Below are 22,325 nucleotides of genomic sequence, written 5' to 3' on the forward strand. Positions count from 1 at the left end.
CGAAGTAGTGTGGAGTACTCTGGCTGCAGGAACTCAAAAATCGCTTCAGCTCACTCACCTTCATCGCTCTTGAAGAAAACTCATTAAATACATTAACCACTCAAGATTCAACATCGAATGGCAATAGTTTCAGAGCATATTTCGCAGTATATGCATGTGACAATGTTCTGCAATAAGATGTGGTGCCGGCCGGTGAGGCCTTGCGGTTCTAGGCGCTTCAGTCTGGAACCGCGTGACTGCTACTGTCGCAGGTTCGAATCCTGCCTCGGGCATGGATGTGTGTAATGTCGTTAGGTTTAAGTAGTTCTAAGTTCTAGGGGACTGATAACCACAGATGTTAAGTCCCATAGTGCTCAGAGCCAAAAATAAGATGTGGTGCTTCAAAAATTTTTTCAACTGCACGATAACACACTGGTTTTTCCTGTCATTGACGGAACAGTTGTCCTCATCATAAGCAACTAGTTGCGATCCTGAAAGACCAGTCTCAATGATGCTCTCTTTAAGCTTCTTGTCTATAGAAGTTGATGTTTCGACAGCGTCTTTGCAAAAATCTGTAACAGCCGAAGTCACTCCCATTTCTTGGTCAAAGTACCACATATCAACCGGAAATAATTTCCTATTTCCTTTATTTGAAGCAACACATGCAATCGGGAAAGGAGCTGTACTAACTTTTCTCAGAATTTGTTGCAGAGGATGTGGAACAATACATTCTCTACTATAGCTTCATCTTTAGTCCGTCCACAGTGAATTTTGGATAATGGTTTCGTATCTTGAAACAAAAGGTGGGATAGGAGAGAGCATTTCCAAAGCCTTGTTACAGGTAACCGTGTATATGTTTTACTCCATAATGATTTAATATTAGGACCGTTACCGCGGGCATGAAATAACCTTGGAACTGTGGATTTCATCTTGTTTCGAAAGCTGACCCGAAAGTCTGTTCCTTGTGGCCATTTGTCATTGAAATGACACTCACGGCCAGTGTTGCCAACTCTAAAAAACCCGAGTCGCTAGATTCAATATCAAAAGTCGCTAGAAAGTCGCTAAAAATGATTCTACTAGGGGTGTACTGAAAATTTCGTGCTGTGAATGCTGCAATAAGCCAGTGTGGGGGGGGGGGGGGGGGAGGAATAAAATATTAATATAAATTGTCTCATACGTAATTGCTATACTGTCTTAATTAAATGACGCATCGCTTGCAACAACATACATATAAAATACGCTACAGTTTAATTAAACATGTTATCATAATTGACACAATACATAAATTGTTGTTTCAATCACAGTAGTCAAATATACTTGAAATATAGAACTATATTTGTAACAAAATAAAAGCAAGAACTCAAATTAGGTTAAAAATATATACATACCGGTATGTGAGCTATTCATCGTCGTCACTCAGAAGATCGAATAGCTCTTCTGTTTCATGCTCTGACAGAACTGTAGTTGATGTAGAGGGTTGAACGTCGCTCAAAGGATGATGTTGCAGTTCGACTGGTTTTGTTGCAAAAGAGTAACTTTTGTTCGTTTCAATAAGCTCCAATACGTCTGACGGTACGTCAAAAGATGCACAGTCTTTATTTTGTTTCTTCATCTGGTCTCTCAATATGATCAAAGCATTAATTGTCTTTAACGATAATTTGTTACGTTGTTTAGTTTTTAGAACTGAATATTCTTTCCACTTCTGCATCTGAATGCGGTAGGCATAGAACAGTCATTGCTAGCTGTGAAATAAAAGAAAAAGGATTCTTCTCTGCGGCATTTTTATTCTGCAAAACCTCACTCCAAAATCCAACAGTGTTAGTAGTGTTATTCCACCTAATGAAGTTGATAATATGCCATTCTTGCAGCATACCGTCTATGAAATCGCCACTAAAACCCAATTCTTTGGCTACATCCGCTACAGCATTATTTTTATTCACTTTTAGTGTTTCTTCAACATTCAGCATTGACATTTTTTTCAGGATCGTAACGTTACTTGGCAGTCTTTGTTGAATTTCTTTTATGAGTTTCAGACTAAATTGAATGCATCTCTTCTTCAAATAAACTTTATTTTCTTCAGACAAACTTGACTCAGACAATTTCTGTTCAAACATAAAGCCAAGGTTCGGATTTGCGTACATACATTCGCTTGGAACTGGTGTTGTCAACAAATCAACAGTGGAAAATCTATGTTTTTTCCGAGTGACTGCAAGAGAAATACAAGTGTATCTAGTAATTTAGTGGGGTCATTGTCTTCTCCTTCAAAAGCTTTTATTACTATTTGTACGTCTCTTAAAACATGTTTAAGGTAAAACATGTAAAGATGATTTGAGTCGTCACAATACATCTTGTACAAAAGATCGGCAATGTAACAATTGTCTTGAACCATGGCAAGTGAAAAATATAGCTTGAGTTCTTCCCACTGCTCCAGAATTCTTCGTATTGCTGGTAATTGAAAGCCAACGTATTGCACAGACCTTCAAAATTTTTAGTGGCTGTTTTCCACAATTTATTGTCTCATAAACATTTTTATATTCCTCTTGTCTTTTGGGTGAAATGGAGAACCAATTGTAGGTTTCCCGTACAAGAAACTCTTATGTTTCTAGGTATCGTATTCACTGAGGCGTGCGAAACTGGAAGCTGAAGAGAGTGACAAATGCAACGGATCAATACCAAATGCTTCAAACCATATTCTCTCTTGAGTTGTTCGAAAAGCCCATTGTTTATTCCAACCATTGCAGAAGCATTATCTGTGCCAATTCCTACCATATTAGCGATTGGAAGTTTGAGATATTTCAAAGAATTCACAAGAACAGCAACCAGATTTCTTGCATCTGCAGTTTCTACTACAGCGAGTTTGAGAAATGCTGATCTAATGGTTTGGTTGTTTATACTATAGTACCATATAACGATACCTAGCATTTTAGATATTGATACATCTGTGGATTCATCTATTAGTACACTGTATTTTTGGTTACCTATATCTTCAACCAATGATTGTGTAAAATATGGAGCCAAAACTTCAGTTATAATGTTAGTGCACTTTATACGATGTAATTGCATGTTTTTAGCGCCCTCATCACCGGAAAACACCTTCTTGCACAGTATTCTTAAATGATCTACAGCTAAAATAGAACAATGTTCAGCAATAAATAAAGAAAGGGCGCATTCCGCTCTGCTTGCTATTCTAACTGTAGTTTTCGGAACAATTTTCACAGGTATGGTGGTTTGTGTTTTTCTTTTTAAATCAATTTTTTGTTTATGATTAATAGTTTTCGAATGCGTTCTAATATCACACAATTTAGCATAAAACTCTGTTGCACATACTTGACATCTTGCCTTGGATAAGTCTCCAACAACTGGTTTCAGCCACCCATTGATTTCATGTTCTGCTTCCAACGCATCCCGATATTTTTGAGCCCACTGCTTCTTCTTCTGCGGTAAATCCATTATGTAAGTCACCACAACATAAGTTTCACCAATTTATAATCACTGAAAATACATTAAAACTCAGGCGAACTAGAGGTCATGAAACAATCTACGCACTCGGTAACTCGGTATAAGCCCTATTGTTCACTCTTTAAAACGTAATAATGTCTGAGATACCCCCACCAAATTGTTCTTGCGTTACCACTGTGCATGTGGTAATAATTTGACTGCGAGTTAACATTTCGAAAAATTAGAGGCTGCTGGACAGCAATGTATTTTATTATACTTAATATTACGTATGTTTTTTGTCAATTCGAAAAATAAAGGGAGGTCAAAAGTTGAAGAATTATAGACCGATGCGCTACGATAACAGGCTAGTGGGTAATGAATAATGAATTGTTCTATAGTCAAGGGTTTCTTACCCTGTAGGCAATTCCCACATTCAGGTTTACTAAATGCTGAACAATGCAACACGATCTGCTAAGAACTTAATTTAACTTAGTAAATCTAGAACAAAGTCTGTGTAGTACCCATTCTATAGTTAAAATCGTAGTTTTGTGAATGAAAATACTCGCCCAAAATAGTTTTCATTTGTACTTCAAAAGTCGTCAGTACTCCAAAAGTCGCCAGATAGGTCGCTAAATAATTTTTGTCGCTAAAAAGTTTTTTTTGTCGCTAAGACGAAGGCAAAAGTCGCCATTTCTAGCGACAAAGTCGCTAAATTGGCAACACTGCTCACGGCGCTGTCTTGACACTCACGGCGCTGTCTTTTAGCCTCTTGCATTTTAGAATCACCCTTAATACGGTACCGAGCGAGGTGGCGCAGTGGTTAGCACACTGGACTCGCATTCGGGAGGACGACGGTTCAATCCCGTCTCCGGCCATCCTGATTTAGGTTTTCCGTGATTTCCCTAAATCGCTTCAGGCAAATGCCGGGATGGTTCCTTTGAAAGGGCACGGCCGATTTCCTTCCCCATCCTTCCCTCACCCGAGCTTGCGCTCCGTCTCTAATGACCTCGTTGTCGACGGGACGTTAAACACTAATCTCCTCCTCCTCCTTAATACGGTATTATACGCTTACACATATTACTCTCTCACGACAATGCCGTTTTAAACACTTCAATTTTAAACTAAACGCTTGCTGTGTGCGATTCACCTAACAGAGCCACGAAAAAATACTTCGATCATCTGCGCGCAACAATGGGTATACTTGGCGCGTTCATTTATTCAACAGCGGTATTCGTTTTAAAATTAGTGGGTCTTTATTGCAAGCACCGGTAATACTATGAAAATGTTTGTATGTTTGGCGCTTTATGATGTGTGAAGAAAAACAAATAGACATAAACTGAATTGTAGCTCTGCTTTATTGTCCATGTGGAAGTGACGTGCAGCTGTCACGAGGAAATACAAGATGTTATTAGCCTGTCTGTCCTAGTGAGTCTTCAAATGACTTGACGATAATGGAAAAAATTACAAAGCCTCTTTGACACGGGTTGTCGAGCAAATGAACGAGCAGCCATCCTATATTAAAATGCAATGGAATTCGTTGTGACGAATCAACAATGCTCCCAGCTTGTAACACAATCTGATATAGAATTCTGAAACCAAAGAATAATCAAACTGAAAAGTTTAACTGATTCCGTTTTCAGTATTTGACTCCTGTAAAAAAATGAAATTACACTCCTGGAAATGGAAAAAAGAACACATTGACACCGGTGTGTCAGACCCACCATACTTGCTCCGGACACTGCGAGAGGGCTGTACAAGCAATGATCACACGCACGGCACAGCGGACACACCAGGAACCGCGGTGTTGGCCGTCGAATGGCGCTAGCTGCGCAGCATTTGTGCACCGCCGCCATCAGTGTCAGCCAGTTTGCCGTGGCATACGGAGCTCCATCGCAGTCTTTAACACTGGTAGCATGCCGCGACAGCGTGGACGTGAACCGTATGTGCAGTTGACGGACTTTGAGCGAGGGCGTATAGTGGGCATGCGGGAGGCCGGGTGGACGTACCGCCGAATTGCTCAACACGTGGGGCGTGAGGTCTCCACAGTACATCGATGTTGTCGCCAGTGGTCGGCGGAAGGTGCACGTGCCCGTCGACCTGGGACCGGACCGCAGCGACGCACGGATGCACGCCAAGACCGTAGGATCCTACGCAGTGCCGTAGGGGACCGCACCGCCACTTCCCAGCAAATTAGGGACACTGTTGCTCCTGGGGTATCGGCGAGGACCATTCGCAACCGTCTCCATGAAGCTGGGCTACGGTCCCGCACACCGTTAGGCCGTCTTCCGCTCACGCCCCAACATCGTGCAGCCCGCCTCCAGTGGTGTCGCGACAGGCGTGAATGGAGGGACGAATGGAGACGTGTCGTCTTCAGCGATGAGAGTCGCTTCTGCCTTGGTGCCAATGATGGTCGTATGCGTGTTTGGCGCCGTGCAGGTGAGCGCCACAATCAGGACTGCATACGACCGAGGCACACAGGGCCAACACCCGGCATCATGGTGTGGGGAGCGATTCCTACACTGGCCGTACACCACTGGTGATCGTCGAGGGGACACTGAATAGTGCACGGTACATCCAAACCGTCATCGAACCCATCGTTCTACCATTCCTAGACCGGCAAGGGAACTTGCTGTTCCAACAGGACAATGCACGTCCGCATGTATCCCGTGCCACCCAACGTGCTCTAGAAGGTTTAAGTCAACTACCCTGGCCAGCAAGATCTCCGGATCTGTCGCCCATTGAGCATGTTTGGGACTGGATGAAGCGTCGTCTCACGCGGTCTGCACGTCCAGCACGAACGCTGGTCCAACTGAGGCGCCAGGTGGAAATGGCATGGCAAGCCGTTCCACAGGACTACATCCAGCATCTCTACGATCGTCTCCATGGGAGAATAGCAGCCTGCATTGCTGCGAAAGGTGGATATACACTGTACTAGTGCCGACATTGTGCATGCTCTGTTGCCTGTGTCTATGTGCCTGTGGTTCTGTCAGTGTGATCATGTGATGTATCTGACCCCAGGAATGTGTCAATAAAGTTTCCCCTTCCTGGGACAATGAATTCACGGTGTTCTTATTTCAATTTCCAGGAGTGTAGTAAATATGGAATGGCCCTAATTTAAGGGGCCCGAAAACCGAACTTTTCACGTCCGGTCGTGACGTTCGATCGGACAGCACAGTTTTTATTTAAAAACTGGACTGCCCGGTCAAAAACCAGATAATTGGCAATCCTACCCATAACAAATTTTTGTTGTGCCCCGTCTTGAGCTTTGAAGTAAAATATACCGTTTTTAGCGCCATGTCAAAGATTTTTGTCAAAGAAATTTGACGAATATTTGATCATAGTTCTTTGCCAAAGAAACAAATTTGTCTTTACTGTAAAATAAATGTTTCATCGCTCTGTGGCTATGCATTCGACTGTTCTTCGCGTTCGAAAGCAATTATTGTGACGTAATAATGAATGTATTTTTATCTTAAGGTCAGTTTAATTATTGTAGTTGCGTTCAAGTGTCTATCCATAACGCACGATTAGCTACCAGTATCGCCAAATCAGCTGTCTTAGAGGTAAATCCAGCTTCTTAACATCATTTAGGTGGCGAATGAATGAATTACGTAGGATCCGGAAGTATGTCTCATTTGGTTTCTTTTCCATCTTTGTTTTCTTGAATAAAGGAACATGAAAATACACGCTGATTAAATGAAAATTATTTGCAGTGAACTATGGTCCTGTAAACGCTGTTGGAGCGTAGTCAACATCAGCCAAGTACTACAACTTAACAATAATGAAGACACTTGCTCTAAACAAAAGTGTATCTTGAGTTATGCAGGAAGAAACAGAAGTAATCCACTCCACAGTTGCTATAAATGTGCCAGCGACTGAACTGATTTCGGTAGTTTGGTAGGTGTAAGAAATAATGCAATATTACAGTGCACATATTGTGAAGTTTGTCCTGTATGTACCTAGCAGAAACATTATTTATATTTTTATTGCAAGGGAAAGAAAGTTATGCGATAGGAACTGATATATAGATGTTCATTTAAATATAGATGTTTATTTAAATACATTTTTGCGTAAAACATTACATATTTTAAAAATGGGCAGATATTTTCCATGCATATCGTATAAATCAAATGTCAAACTGTTATACGTGCATTCGAAGCACAAGTGCATCAAGAAATCGTTTCTCTAATGAGTGCACATGGCACATTGTTATTCTTTTATGCTTTCCATAAGTTTTATACTTTTGGATATCAGTACATTTTTCTCAGGCTACTAAAGCCATTAAAATGAAATGTTGAACACGCATTTAAGATATGATAGAATGTTCCGTGGAACAAGAATGTTCCGTGGAACACTATCTCCTTAAGCTGTTTTACATTGAATTGTATACCTGAAATGAGTAAATCTGAGTAAATTCTTTTACAAGAACTTGATTCCGAAGCAAAGAAAATAATTCCTTCAGAATAATATCTGCATTGATTACGTTTTTTGGCTTGTGTGTGTAAAATTTGATCCGTGCAGATCTCCCCCCCCCCCCCCTCGCCACACACAGTATAATTACTGCAAAAATAAAGCTGCACTATAATGCACCTAGTTTTATTTCAGTTTTCTCCTGGCTTGCCTTGTAGGCACATTTGGCCTATTTCGCTTTTAAGCGTTGGCAACACTCGTAGCGACTATTTGAATGACAAAAATAGGTGTAAAAAACTGTACCAGTGTGAAATAAAACGTCAATATAAAAGCTGTAATCAGTCTAATGCGAATAACTTTGCCTATTTTCATACCGAATATTTATTCTGTGAAAGGGAAGAAGGCACTATCTCTCTGAAAACTGGCATTGGAGTCCAGTACTGCCAGTGGAAACAGCTTGTGGAAGATATCAACCTCAAAGAATCTAAAATAAGCCCTATTTTATCAGTAAAAAGAGTCAGTAAATAATTACACAATTGGTCCAGAGCCAAAGGGCATTATATATTTCAGACTTGCAGATGTAAATATCAAATGAAAATCTTATTCTACAGTTCTAGCATTTGAGGCATTATTACATCAGGTAACAAAATATAAACAATACTTTCTTGAAACTGTACAGAGGCTGCCTCTTTCTTAATGGAGCATGACAACCTGTAAATTTCACAAAATAGCATGACCTGTAGAACATGAATTATCAGGTCTGTCTCCTCATAGTGTGCAGTGCTATATGTATGGCTTTATGGGGGTGTTGACTGGCACAAATCTCATTGTTAGTACTGTAAATGGCCTAAATTTGGGTAAGAGCTTTACGAAAATTTGTGTCAAACAGTTCTCTCAAACTCTTTCAGTGTTTAACTCCTCTTAATTTTAGATTGGCATGGCCATGGGCATGTGCTTTTGAGTGTCTGTGTTGTGTTTGTGATTATGTTTACTTATACTAGAGAAAGAGCAAGAGCTCGGAAAGCAGTATAAAATGCTGTTTTCTAATGTGGATTCCTATGCGCCCCACATCCATCAGCTATAGGTGAGTGGTGGCCTTTCCTTTTATGAGTTTCTGTGCACCCCACATCCATCAGCAATAGATTGCCTTTCCTTTATTTCATGTATATCCCTTTCCATTATTGTAGCTGCAATGTTCAATTCTTGTAAGTGGGAAAGTAAAAACCGAGCCGTCATGAATTATGTTCCGTGATTTATTGTACATCAGTTTTATTATAAAATGAAAGCATGAGAAAATGTCACCATACAAGCTTTAAAATATGGGTACATGTTTTGGAGACTTATAGTCCTGAAAGAAAGTTAATATCACATACTTATTAATACCACTGGTAAATTACATCAGCAGGTTTTTTAAATTTAAATCACATTTTGGCATTTTATCTCCTGTGAGACTATTGAGAAAGTAACAGAACGTGTGATCATAATACAAACATTTACAGTAGTGTATTATCAATAATATGGTATAAAATGTCAGAGTCACATATAAAATATAACCTTTTGTTAGTAGACACAAATTTACTGTGGTACCAAGACAAGTTAATGCTTAGAGGAAACTTTTGACATAAAGTATTTGACACATTATAATTCTTAAAATGTGTGCAAATGTCATATGTCACACAGTAACAATGATTCAAAAATATTTATTCTTTAAAATGTATAGAGTGTGATTTTTGATACAATATAAAAATCTTTTCTCCTCTTCTGCTGCTGTTGTCTCTGAAGGCACTTGAATATTTTACAGTTACTATTTGTACTTATATTCTCTTCCATGATCACAAACACTAAACACTGTTGTCAGCAGACAAAAATCTCGAGCCAACAAGGCACGAGCTACTCCAGACTCAGTACCTGTTAGACTGATGTAGGCTGTGGAGTGGGATCCAGTCAACAACTTCGTTTTCAGATCTTGTTCTACTAGGTATTTTCATCTGGACTGACTGAATGCTGCTACTACTCTGTAAAATCCCAGTGAAATTTTTTGAATACTGGACACTGTGTAGTAACTTTGTGAGATCTAATTATCATTTATAAATAATAATAACTATAATAATAACCATTATTATTATTATTATTATTGCTGTTTATTTGTAGAGTATAAGTCATAGGTTATGATACAGGTTTCTGAGAGCTACTTAATGTCTCCTCAAATTACATGGTAATACTGATTTTCTTCATTATCGTCAAGTAATTGTAGGGAGCTCCCCCAGTTATATTAAACCATAACTGCACACATAATTACAAGTTCTAGTGTCAAAACATAAGCATTATTCCAAAAACAGTGAGTTGTACACAAAATATAAGTATTGCCAGTAGATATATCCTAAAAAAACCATCCTGTAGAATGATCACAAGGAACTTATTTGATATACTTTCATTATTAAAGATCTGTTCCTCATGTCCTTGCTTGATTTTTCTATAGTCTGACTGTATCACACATTATGTAAATTGAATGTATAGGGGGGAGAAAGGAAAGGAAAGGGAAGGAATTCATTATGTATCCAAGCTGCAGATTCTGTGTGGTGTTCTGTTCTTTTTGACATGCTCGAAAGAACAGACACCACACATTCATATATATCACACATGTTGCAATCTTTTGTCTGTGAAACTACTAGATATTTCATTTCTTGTAGCCACCACAGCTTGCTCCACACTTGGCTGGAGCAGGCCACAGGTGGGCTGCCAGTTAAGAAAATCCAGTGGCAGACACTGTCATACTGCTAACTTAAGTCGTGCATGTGACAAGATGCCTTTCGACAGTCCAGCTTGCTCTACATGTACACCACCTGGAACAGCTCATCTCAGTGTAAGCGACAACAAGCAGAGCTTTTTGTCACAACAGTATTGTCTGAACAGCTATACTTAGGCCTCCAAGCCCTGCAGAAGATCATTTGCACTGAGGACATGTCCCTCACCACACAACATTAGAGTTGTCATGCCCTGACATCAGGCTGGGCTTCTGACATGATGCATAGTGCTACACTTTGCTTTCAGTCGTGCTTTGACTCCAGTCTCAGCACTGATGCAGTCTCCATGCCAACCAGCTGCCTTCTCAGTCCACACCAGATGCTAGAGACAATCACAGGCCTGCTAGCATCAGGTAGCATAATACTGTCACGTAACAGACTGGGCAGACTCCAGTGCAGTCATTCAGCACACACCAGCACATAGCACTCCACTGTCTGCGGATCCCAGGTCATGCCAAATCTGGCTTTCTCTGGAGTTTGCTGTGTTGATCCTGCCAACTCAGCAAGGCTGCCACCAGCACTGCTGATAATACATTCTATCACCTCAGTTGCTCTTGACTAGGGGTACTATCTGACTGTGTTGTCAAGAATGAATGCCAATAAAAGCTGTATATGACCTGAGATCATTCTCTAGCTTCACCATTTCCACAGCTCTGCCATTACCCATTTCCTCAGGATACCCATAATCAACACTCAGAAGATCACGTGGCCTTCTGTGTGTACTTGGGTGATTACATTGCTGCCAGCAACCCAGACTGCTAAAGTCTGTTTATAGAAGTACTGCCAGAAAAAAAAAAAAAAAAAAAAAAAAAAAAAGTTCAAATGTGTGTGAAATCTTATGGGACTTAACTGCTAAGGTCATCAGTCTCTAAGCTTAAACACTACTTAACCTAAATTATCCTAAGGAGAAACACACACACCCATGCCCGAGGGAGGACTCGAACCTCTGCTGGGACCAGCCGCACAGTCCATGACTGCAGTGCCTTAGACTACTGCCAGAAAACAGTGAACAACTTTGTGAGGCAATTGTCTACAATGGCACTCCAGCACAGTGAGTGCAGTGCAATATTTTTCACACTAGTAGTTTTGTTGTTGATTCCGTTCCTGGTGAATATCTTCTCTGGCTTTGCAAGGTCCAAACTGAGGGGAAGATGGGGGGGGGGGGGAGTAGAGAAGGATACTACTGCAAAATCCACTCACGCATTACTAAATCAAGTGTTAAAGATGTAACGATGCAGGCAGACCATACAGAATTATGCAAGCAGTTAGAGGCATTGAAAGAAGATAAGAGGGAAGTCTTCATCCAGTATGTCAGCACCCTTCCTAGCTGCTAACACTTCTGGCTTAGTGTCTCCTTTTTCTGGTAAAGCAGGGGAGGATATATTGACATTTGTGGATAACATGTTAACAATCACTATGTTGCAACTTTTATATATTAAATATGGATAAATTACATTTTGACTGGGGCCACTAAGGGATATGTAATGTTCAATGAGGAGTTAATGGAATGCAATTAGAGAGTCCTAAGTGCTGGGTTGTTACAATGGAAGAATGGCTGTAGGTATTATAGAGAAAAGTTAAACCATGTGTCACAGAAGCAAGAGGAGTCTACTGAGAACTTTGTGGACAGGATTAAAACGTTATTTGTCAACACAACAGACAGCAATGATACAGACAGGAGCAATGATACAAACAGGGTCTTTCTGCAAGAGGCAGAGCAGAACACATTAAATGCATTTTTGTGGTGTCACCTTCTGATGTGTCAAGGAAAGTAAGGGCTGAATTCCCTAAAAATTTTGCTGAAGCCATGGAAATTGCAGCAGCATTGGAAGAAGCTGATGCACTGACACAAGTTCAGGATAGAAGTAGAGTATATTCTGCAGCAGTCAAGGTTACTATTGTGGGTGGTCAGGCCACATATGGTGAGAGCGCCTTTAGCCACAGTGTAAGAAATGTGGCCCAGTAGGGCATTGGGAATAAGCTTGCAGGCAGAAAACTAATAAGGGGCATGATTGAGGGTCAAAGGAGGGGAATAGTAATCCACCGTTAAACAGCACTGGGGACTCCAGGCCTGCCTGCCTGGCACTCCCAGTAAGTACAAGGTGTCCATGTTAAACATATAATTATATAAAATGTAGCAACTTGAGAAGTAATTGAGATATTTATTGATGGTATATTTCTACAAGTTTGGTAACTCAAAATGTTTTGTTACACATTTAATACTTTCAATATGCACACTATTAATGGTGCGATACACATCTAATCTGTATTACCATTCTCTCCAAGTTTTCTGCAGCGCTGCAAGCATCACATTTGCGATAGCTGCACAACTGTGATGACACAGATCTGGTAGTCATGAACTGGTTCCTGGTATGCTTGATTCTTGATAAAGCCCCACAGAAAAAAATCAAGTGGCAAAATGTCTGGGCATCTAGGGGCCCAATCCAGCAATCTGGGACCTCAAGATCGAAGATATCCCTCACAGTGTCTGCTAAATGGCATGATGCACCATCTTGTTGAAAGGCAACATCACGAGAAAGTTGTGGCATGGCATATAGCTTCAGCATATCTACAGTTTTGTGTTAACTGTAGGCTCTGTGAAGAAGAATGGGGCTATGACCTAGTCCAGTCTTTCAACAATCCACACCACACATTCATTTTCAGAGAGTCAGATTCACACTCTTATCACAACGTGGGGATTCACTTCCCCCTATGCGGCAGTTGTGCATGTTTACTGTGTAAGAAATATGGAATGTGACCTTGCCGGAGAAACAGGCAAAACTGGGGAATGCATCATTGTCATCCATTTTTTCCAGAATAGTCTACACAAATGCCTTCCATCGTAGCCTGTGTTCTAATTTGATTTTGTGATGAAGCTACAGTTTGTACTCCCACTGACTCAATCTTTTACGAACAACATTGTGTACTGTCCCCTGCAAGGGGGGAGAAATGGTTGCAACATTGGCTTAGCTGGGGCACAAGTGTGCTACCAGTTACAGAAGTCATTGAAAGACACTGACATACTGCTAAAGCAGCATTCGTAAACTGTCTTGAGACAGGTCAGCAATGTCTGAGCCAGCACTTTTCAGGCATACAAGACAACAAGCAGTGCTTTTCTTCACAACACTGATCATACAAATGCATTTAGGCCTTCAAGTCATGCCAAACATCACTTGCACTGCGGGCAGATATCTCATTACCAGGTATTACACTTGTCCTGTTCTGATGTCAGACTGGGTTTCCGAAGTGACTACCTCTGGCACCAGGCTGTGCTTCAGCTCTGGCCCTGATTTCTGTACCAGCCTCAGCACCGATGCATCTCTACCCAAGCTGGCTGCCTCCTCTGTCCATGCTGGCTGCTAGGCACAGTCTTGGGCCTGCTAACACCCATTAGACTGAGGCTCTCAGGACTGAACTAAGTCCAGCCCAGTGGGACCATTCACCACATACCAGTGCTGCGCAGTCCACTGCCTCTGGGGATCCTGGGTTCAACCTATGCACACAGAATCTCGCCTGCCATCTCCCAGACTGCTGGCACACTTCTCTGCTGCTGTCCACTTCTCTGGGGCAAGCTGTGCTGATTCCACCAACTCAGCAAGGCTGTTCCAGACGGCTGCCACCAACACTGCCGACAACGCGTTTTACCACCTCAGCTTTTCCTGACGACAGATGCCAGCCGACTTGCTGTAAATAATGAGCTGCCTATAAAGGCTGTCACCCGAGGACATTCTCCGGATTCCCATTGCCACAGGTCTGGCATTACCCATACTCTAAGTTCACCTTTACTAAACATCCTGATGTTCAGGTGCTATCCTTGGGTGACTGTAGCAGTCGCCAACCTGGCTGCTACATTATATAAACAAACACACACACACACACACACACACACTCACATGCACACACACAGGGGGGGGGGGGAGAGAGAGAGAGAGAGAGAGAGAGAGAGAGAGAGAGAGAGAGAGAGAGGGAGGGAGGAAGGGAGGGAGAGAAAGAAAGATAGATAGAGATGATTTCACTGGTTTGCCTCTGAAATCTGCCTCTCATGTATCTTAACTGTGGACTTAGGAATGATAGTTAGGAAATAAGAAAACTGTGGTAACCATTGAAATGATACTCCACAAAATATAAAATTTGTACCAAGCAGACACATGTATTGTCAGGTATTTCCTCACCAGTCAACAGAATTCAAGGTAGATTAATGATTTGCAGTAAAATGACCTGTGACTCTTGACTTGGCCATCTCCAGTTTTGTTGAAATTTCTACAGAATGTACCTAATGGACATGCATAAACTTATACCAAATTCAGCTCCATCTATGGATTTGTGTAGACAGCAGAGCTATTTTCAAAAACGGTTCTTTCTTCAGAACAGAAAGTGTGAGAAAATGCTCAAGTTTGGCACACCGTTGTTCCTGACCTAACAGAGCTATCACACAACTAACTGTGCTCAACATCTTGCTTTAAAATGGCAAAAAGTAAAAAAAATTGTTGTGACAAGTTTTCCCATGTTTATATAAGAAACCCGAAGTGAGTAAAATGCAAGTGAAACATGATCATTTGCCAGTTCATTGTCTGTCTGTCCGCCTGTCAGAAGACTAGTGATTCATGAACTTTTGTGCAAAGGTATTCACAATCAACTTTCAAGGTTACAAAGAATACTGCGTGTACCAAACTGTCCCCATTTGTGACACTACATATCTTAAAACTGACAAACCTGATTTTTTATTGTGTTGAAAACAAAACATTTAAATCTGTCAGAAACTTCTATTTCTATTTTGATGTCATTTCAGTTAAGGTGCAGAAATTACGCTTAAATTTTGGTGTTTCATCAGTGAATTTAAATACTGTTTTTAGTATTTATTTTTATTTATTTATTTATTTATTGTTCCGTGGGACCAAATTAAGGAGAAATCTCCATGGTCATGGAACGAGTCAATACATGAAATTATAACACGATATTAGAAACAGATAAAATGAAATATAGAAAAAAAAACATATTCAGGTGACAAGTCATAAGTTTAAATGAAGACAATCAACAATGTAACACTGGAATTTGCTTAATTTTTTAGCTCTTCCAGGAGCTCCTCGACAGAATAGAAGGAGTGAGCCATGAGGAAACTCTTCAGTTTAGACTTAAAAGTGTTTGGGCTACTGCTAAGATTTTTGAGTTCTTGTGGTAGCTTATTGAAAATGGATGCAGCAGAATACTGCACTCCTTTCTGCACAAGAGTCAAGGAACTGCATTCTACATGCAGATTTGATTTCTGCCTAGTATTAACTGAGTGAAAGCTGCTAACTCTTGGGAATAGGCTAATATTGCTAACAACAAACGACATTAAAGAAAATATATACTGTGAGGGCAATGTCAGAATTCCCAGATTTTTGAATAGGGGTCGACAAGAGGTTCTCGAACTTACACCACATATAGCTCGAACAGCCCGTTTTTGAGCCAAAAATACCCTTTTTGAATCAGAAGAATTACCCCAAAAAATAATGCCATACGACATAAGCGTATGAAAATATGCGAAGTAGACTACTTTTCGTGTTGAAGTGTCACTTATTTCAGATACTGTTCTAATGGTAAATAAAGCAGCATTTAGTTTCTGAACAAGATCCTGAACATGGGCTTTCCACAACAGCTTACTATCTATCCGTACGCCTAGGAACTTGAACTGTTCCGTCTCGCTTATAACATGCCCATTCTGTCTGATTAAAATGTCAGTTCTTGTTGAATTGTGAGTTAGAAACTGTAAAAACTGAGTCTTACTGTGATTTAGCATCAAATTATTTTCCACAAGCCACGAACTTATTTCATGAACTAAATTATTTGTTACTGTTTCAATATTACACACAAGATCCTTCACTATCAAGCTGGTGTCATCAGCAAACAGAAATATTTTTGAATCACCTGTAATACTAGAAGGCATATCATTTATATAAATAAGAAACAGCAGTGGCCCCAGCACCGACCCTTGGGGAACGCCCCACTTAACAGTGCCCCATTGGGACTGAACATCACTACCACCCTCAATATTGCGGAGAATTACCCTCTGCTTTCTGTTCTTAAAGTAAGAGGCGAACCAATTGTAAGCTACTCCCCTTACTCCATAATGGTCCAACTTCTGCAGTAATATTTTGTGGTCAACACAGTCAAAAGCCTTCGTTAAATCAAAGAAAACACCTAGCGTTCGCAACCTTTTATTTAATCCGTCGAAAACCTCACAGAGAAAAGAGAATATAGCATTTTCAGTTGTTAAACCATTTCTGAAACCAAACTGAACATTTGACAGCAAATTATGTGAATTTAAATGCTCCAGTAACCTTGTATATACAACCTTCTCGATAACTTTAGCAAACACCGATGGCATAGAAATAGGTCTAAAATTGTCAACATTATCAATGTCTCCCTTTTTATAAAGTGGCTTCACTACCGAGTATTTTAATCGATCAGGAAACCGACCACTCCTAAAGGAAAAGTTACAGATATGGCTAAGTACTGGGCTAACATACATAGAACAATACTTCAGTATTCTGCTAGATACCCCGTCATATCCATGAGAGTTCTTGGTCTTTAGTGATTTAATTATTAACTCAATCTCCCTCTTGTCAGTATCATGGAGGAGCATTTCAGGTAACAGTCTCGGAACACTTTTTTCTAAGAGCGCTATATGATTCCCTGTTGGAATTAGGTTTCTATTTAGTTCACCTGCTATATTCAGAAAGTGATTATTAAATACTGTACATATATGCGACTTATCAGTAACACGGACATTCCCACTACGCACTGATTCTATATCCTCGACCTGTCTCTGCAGACCAGCAACTTCCTTTACGACTGACCATATGGTTTTAATTTTATCCTGAGACTTAGCTATTCTATCTGCATACCACATACTTTTTGCCTTCCTAATAACATTTTTAAGCACCTTACAATACTGTTTGTAATGGGCTGCTGCATTTAGATTTTGACTGTTTCTAACGTTTTGATATAATTGCCACTTTGTTCTACAAGATATTCTTATCCCTCTAGTCAGCCACCCAGGCTGCCTGTTTGTGCTAGTACCCTGTTTTAAACGTTGTAACGGAAAGCAACTTTCAAAGAGCATGAGAAAGGTCTTTAGAAAAGCATTATATTTATCGTTTACTGTCTCAGCGCTATAAACATCTTGCCACTCTTGTTCCTTTATAAGGTTTACAAAGGTCTCTACAGCAACCGGATCAGCTTTCCTGAACAGCTGATGACTATATTTAACACGAGTTGCAGCATAAAACCCTTTTAAAGTTAAAATTTGCGCATCATGATCTGAAAGGCCATTCACCTTTTTTCTAACAGAATGCCCTTCTAGTAATGAGGAATGAACAAAAATGTTGTCTATGGTTGTTCTACTGTTCCCTTGCACTCTCGTTGGAAAGAATACGGTTTGCATAAGATTATATGAATTAAAGAGGTCTACCAGCATCCTCTTCCTTGCACAATCACTTATACAATTAATATTGAAGTCACCACATATAACTAACTTTTTGTATTTCCTATAAAGTGAACCAAGAACCTCCTCTAGCTTTAGCAAAAATGCTGTGAAATCGGAGTCTGGGGATCTATAAATAACAACAGTTACAAGTTTAACTCCGTTAAATTTAACCACACCTGCACAACATTCAAACACCTTTTCAGTGCAGTACTTTGAAACATCAATTGACTCAAATGCGATGCCGTTTTTCACATACATGGCTACTCCCCCACACCGCAAAGAGCTCCTCGAAAAGCAGCCAGCCAACCTGTATCCTGGTAAAGGAAGCCTCTGAATTATCTCCTTATTTAAGAAGTGTTCAGATATACCAATAATTTCAGAGTCAACATCTATAAGCAGTTCACTAACTTTATCCCTAATACCTTGTATATTTTGATGAAATATACTAATTCCCTCATTACTCGGATACCTAAGCTTTGTCAAAAGTGATTCCCTTGTTAGAGAGACTTCCCTTAAGCAGGAATACCTATCAGCTGACTTCAATCTAAAAAAGGTGCAGCTCTAACACACACTACTGCAGGAATTTTCCCATGAGTGATCCCACCAACCCCACCTATGCTGTCACCTATAAGCTTTGCCAACCTCCCCTTCCCATACCTGTTGAGGTGCAGGCCGTGTCTAGTGAAACCCGTCCTGCTGATAGACTCCACCGACACCACTGAAATGTGACCCATGCTTTCTGTCATCAGCGCACCCCCAAGTCTCATGTTATTACGCCTGACGGCTGTATTAAGATGAGGCCGATCGTGATGCTGAAACAGTTCCACGAAATGCACATTCGTGTTGCCAGTCTGAGTGGCTATCTTTTCCAGGTCACCATCTATGTTATACTCCCCATCCCTACCAATACTATTACCAGCCCCACCCACAATCACTACCTGATCCTCTTTAGTAAAATCCCTACATAACCCCCCTATGTTAACAGTCACCTGAGCCAACCCTGCATTAGGCTTCACAATGCTGGTGACCTGGTACTCACTTCCCAGCACTTCCTGCAACTGCTGGCCTACACCTCTGCCATGTGAACTACCTAACAGCAGAACCTTCTTCTTCCTCTTCGACTTTGCAACTGTTCTAGGCACAGTAACTACTGAGGTCTGCTGCATACTTCCTACGTCTACAGCTACTAGAGATTCCTCTCCACTAGACTCTGACAGTTGGTCATATCTATTGTAAACACCAATAGTAAAACTATCTGAAAATCTTCTTCTCCTAGCAGATCTCTTGCCAACAGCCAGCTCCCATTCCCCAACCCCCTTCTCCCTCCTCATCCTATCTAGCTCCTCCTGTGCGTTTTTCAACTGCACCTGAAGGGCACAGATCTTACGCTCCTGCTCCTCTATCAGTTTACTCTTGCTACATAACCTGCAGTTCCAGGAGAGGATCTCACCAGAATGCCCACTGGCTTCCCCACTGCATTCCCCCCAGTGAAAATACTTCGAACAAGTGTCACACCGCAATCCACTACTCACGAGAATAAAATTTTTGTTCCCTCTTTCAAAATGTGATTGGAACATTAATGCAGTGTGTGCTCATTGTTGAATTACATTAAACTTCACTGCCTGACAAAAAACTTAGGTGCCCAGAAGGGAAGGAGGAAACAAAATGAAGCTGAATGGGTTGAGAGGGTATGTGAAGTATTTTGATGATTGCAGTATTGACTCAAATTTAGAAATAACTTGGCAGTGTGAGTCCACTTATCATTATTACAGTGCATCGTTCTGTCTTGGATGCAAGCACTAATTTCTTTGGGAGGGGTGTCATAAATCCACTGTATCCTATCCTGAGACAAGCTGGATCACAACTGTTGTAACGGTTCCTTGATATCATAGATACTGGGACAAGGATGAAGTTGACTTCTGAGCTGGTCCCACAGGTATTTTATTAGGGACATATGTGGGAATTCCTCTGGCCACAAGTGAACCTCAGCATCATGCAGATAGCATTTAGAGATGTGTGAATGAGCATTGTCCTGTTGAAAAAGTCACCATGGTAGTTTTGCATGAGAAATAACTCATGAGGATGGAACATGTCCATGACATACCATTGTGCCATCTGAGTTCCCTCAGTTACTACCAACTGGGACCTGAAGTCACCCTGATGGCTTTCCACATCGTTAGGCTAAAAGCCTCTCTAAAAAATTGGAAGAATGGAACTTTTTTCCAGGTTGCTGCCATACTCAGCGACATCTGGACAGATCGGCAATTAATTGATGCACACAATGCAATGCCATTCATCAGCAGTTCTGGGTCACAGCACCATTCCAAATACAGCTGCTTGTTTTATGATATTAAGAGCACCGAACTCATGGGACAGTAGTACCCTACTCTGGTTGCTGTTAGTTTCCAACCAATAGTGCGGGATGACACAGAATGTTGCAGAGAGATCATTACTTGTTCTCAGATGACAGATACAGGTGTGAAAGGATTGCAATTTGCTTTGTGAAAGGATTGCAATTTGCTTTGTGCAGGTCTGGATATTGCAAGATCTACCAGCCAGGAAAATGGAGAGCCACAATTTCAAACACTGTCAGGTATTGATAACATAGTCTCACACAAGTACATGGCACCTCTGTCCTTCAAAGTGATCACTCAACGTCTGACACTGGTAACAACATTTAACATCAACAACACTAATGCTCTAAAGTGGCTGATCTAAATGTCACAGAGAACTAATCATTTACATACCCACCAATGGTGTGTGCTTGTATGAAGTTACATTGAAATCTGAACATGTCTTCTGAGTGCTTTCACTATTTTTATCAGGCAAGTAAAAATATGATCAGGATTCCAAGACAAGCTGCTGCCCAGCATGTAGGGAATAATCAATTATAAGCTGGCAGCTTTGAAATGTTAACAGTTCTCTGTGCCATTTGACTGTTTACCACTGCACAGGCCTAAAAGCCCCAAAAGCACTCTTTTAAAGAACAATAGCTTCAACTCAATAAAATGGTTTATGCTGGGTAAAATGACTAGCTATGTTTTCATCATGAGGCACTGTTCATACACAGTATGAATTTTTAAAAAGATCAAACTATACACAGTTTGGCAAAGAGACTCAAAAATATGAATATGGCTGTGCTTAGCTGAGTTAGATGTGGCTTATCACCTAAAATTTATGTCTGATAAAGAACCAGCACAAAAATGTGCCCATAAACTAAAAAAAATCCATAAAGGGAACATCCCAGATGTTAATTCAATGTGAATTAGGTGAGGGTGATGTGATCAAGATTTATAACTACCCCAATAAATCAGTCTTTGGTATAGCACCTTCAAAATTTCAACAGATTGGTTCAAGAGATGAAAAAACATACACAAAGCTAAAGATGCATGAGATTGGTGATATAGTTATTAAGAAAATGGCAACATGAAGCTTCTTGGCAGATTAAAACTGTGTTGTGGACCTAGACTCAAAATCGGAACCTTTGCCTTTCGCAGGCAAGTGCTCTACCACCCGAGCTACCCATGAACAACACACGACCCATCCTCACAGCTTTACTTCTGCCAGTACCTCATATCCTACCTTCTAAACTTCACAGAAGTTGTTCTGCAAAACATGCAGGGACTGCTCTCCTGAAAGAAATGATATTGCAGAGATATGGCTCAGCCACAGTGTGGGACAGGTCATGTGTTGTGCTTGGCTAGCTCTTTGACAGAGCACTTGCCTGTAAAAGGTAAAGGTTGTGAGTTTGAATCTCAGTCTGGCACACAGTTTTAATGTGCCAGGAAGTTTCATATCAGCACACAGTCCACTGCAGAGTGAAAATTTCAATCTTGAAAATTACAACAGCTGGTGGACTTGACTGTAGAGAATTGGAGCAATCTAACACAATTAAACAGGGCAAGTTTTAAGGCTCAAGTGATACATGCCACTGCTTGGGGTGCCAAGCTAAGAAGGATACCAGAGGCACCACAACTGTAAGTTACAGGACATAAAACAAGTAGTAGTGGCTGCTTGGTATGCCAAACTGTGAGGGCACCTGTGGCACCCAAATGCAAGATTTGTATACATTTGTATCACAGTTAGTAGGGAAAACTGACATGAGTGAAAGATATGTGGGAAATGAGGAAGAAGGGGGCTACCAAATGATAAGTCACTTGTGTGGAAAAATGTTCTCGAATCGACTGGCCCTGCAAACAGGCAATTTCTTAACTGTGTATGTTGCAAGT

The 22,325-nt window shown here is 40.7% G+C and overlaps 1 protein-coding gene across 1 annotated transcript in view; it reads right to left on the reverse strand.

Annotated features, from left to right (window-relative positions):
* Nucleotides 1-9,583: 9,583 nt before the first annotated feature.
* Nucleotides 9,584-22,325, reverse strand: part of LOC126235075 (Down syndrome cell adhesion molecule-like protein Dscam2) — a 70,512-nt gene continuing 57,770 nt past the window's right edge. The window contains exon 12 of the mRNA XM_049943809.1: nucleotides 9,584-9,839. Within this exon, the coding sequence (XP_049799766.1) occupies nucleotides 9,726-9,839 (114 nt within the window). The 3' untranslated portion in view covers nucleotides 9,584-9,725. The remainder of the gene's footprint in view (nucleotides 9,840-22,325) is intronic.

This window comes from Schistocerca nitens, chromosome 2 (genome assembly GCF_023898315.1).
Source record: "Schistocerca nitens isolate TAMUIC-IGC-003100 chromosome 2, iqSchNite1.1, whole genome shotgun sequence".
NCBI lineage: Eukaryota > Metazoa > Arthropoda > Insecta > Orthoptera > Acrididae > Schistocerca > Schistocerca nitens.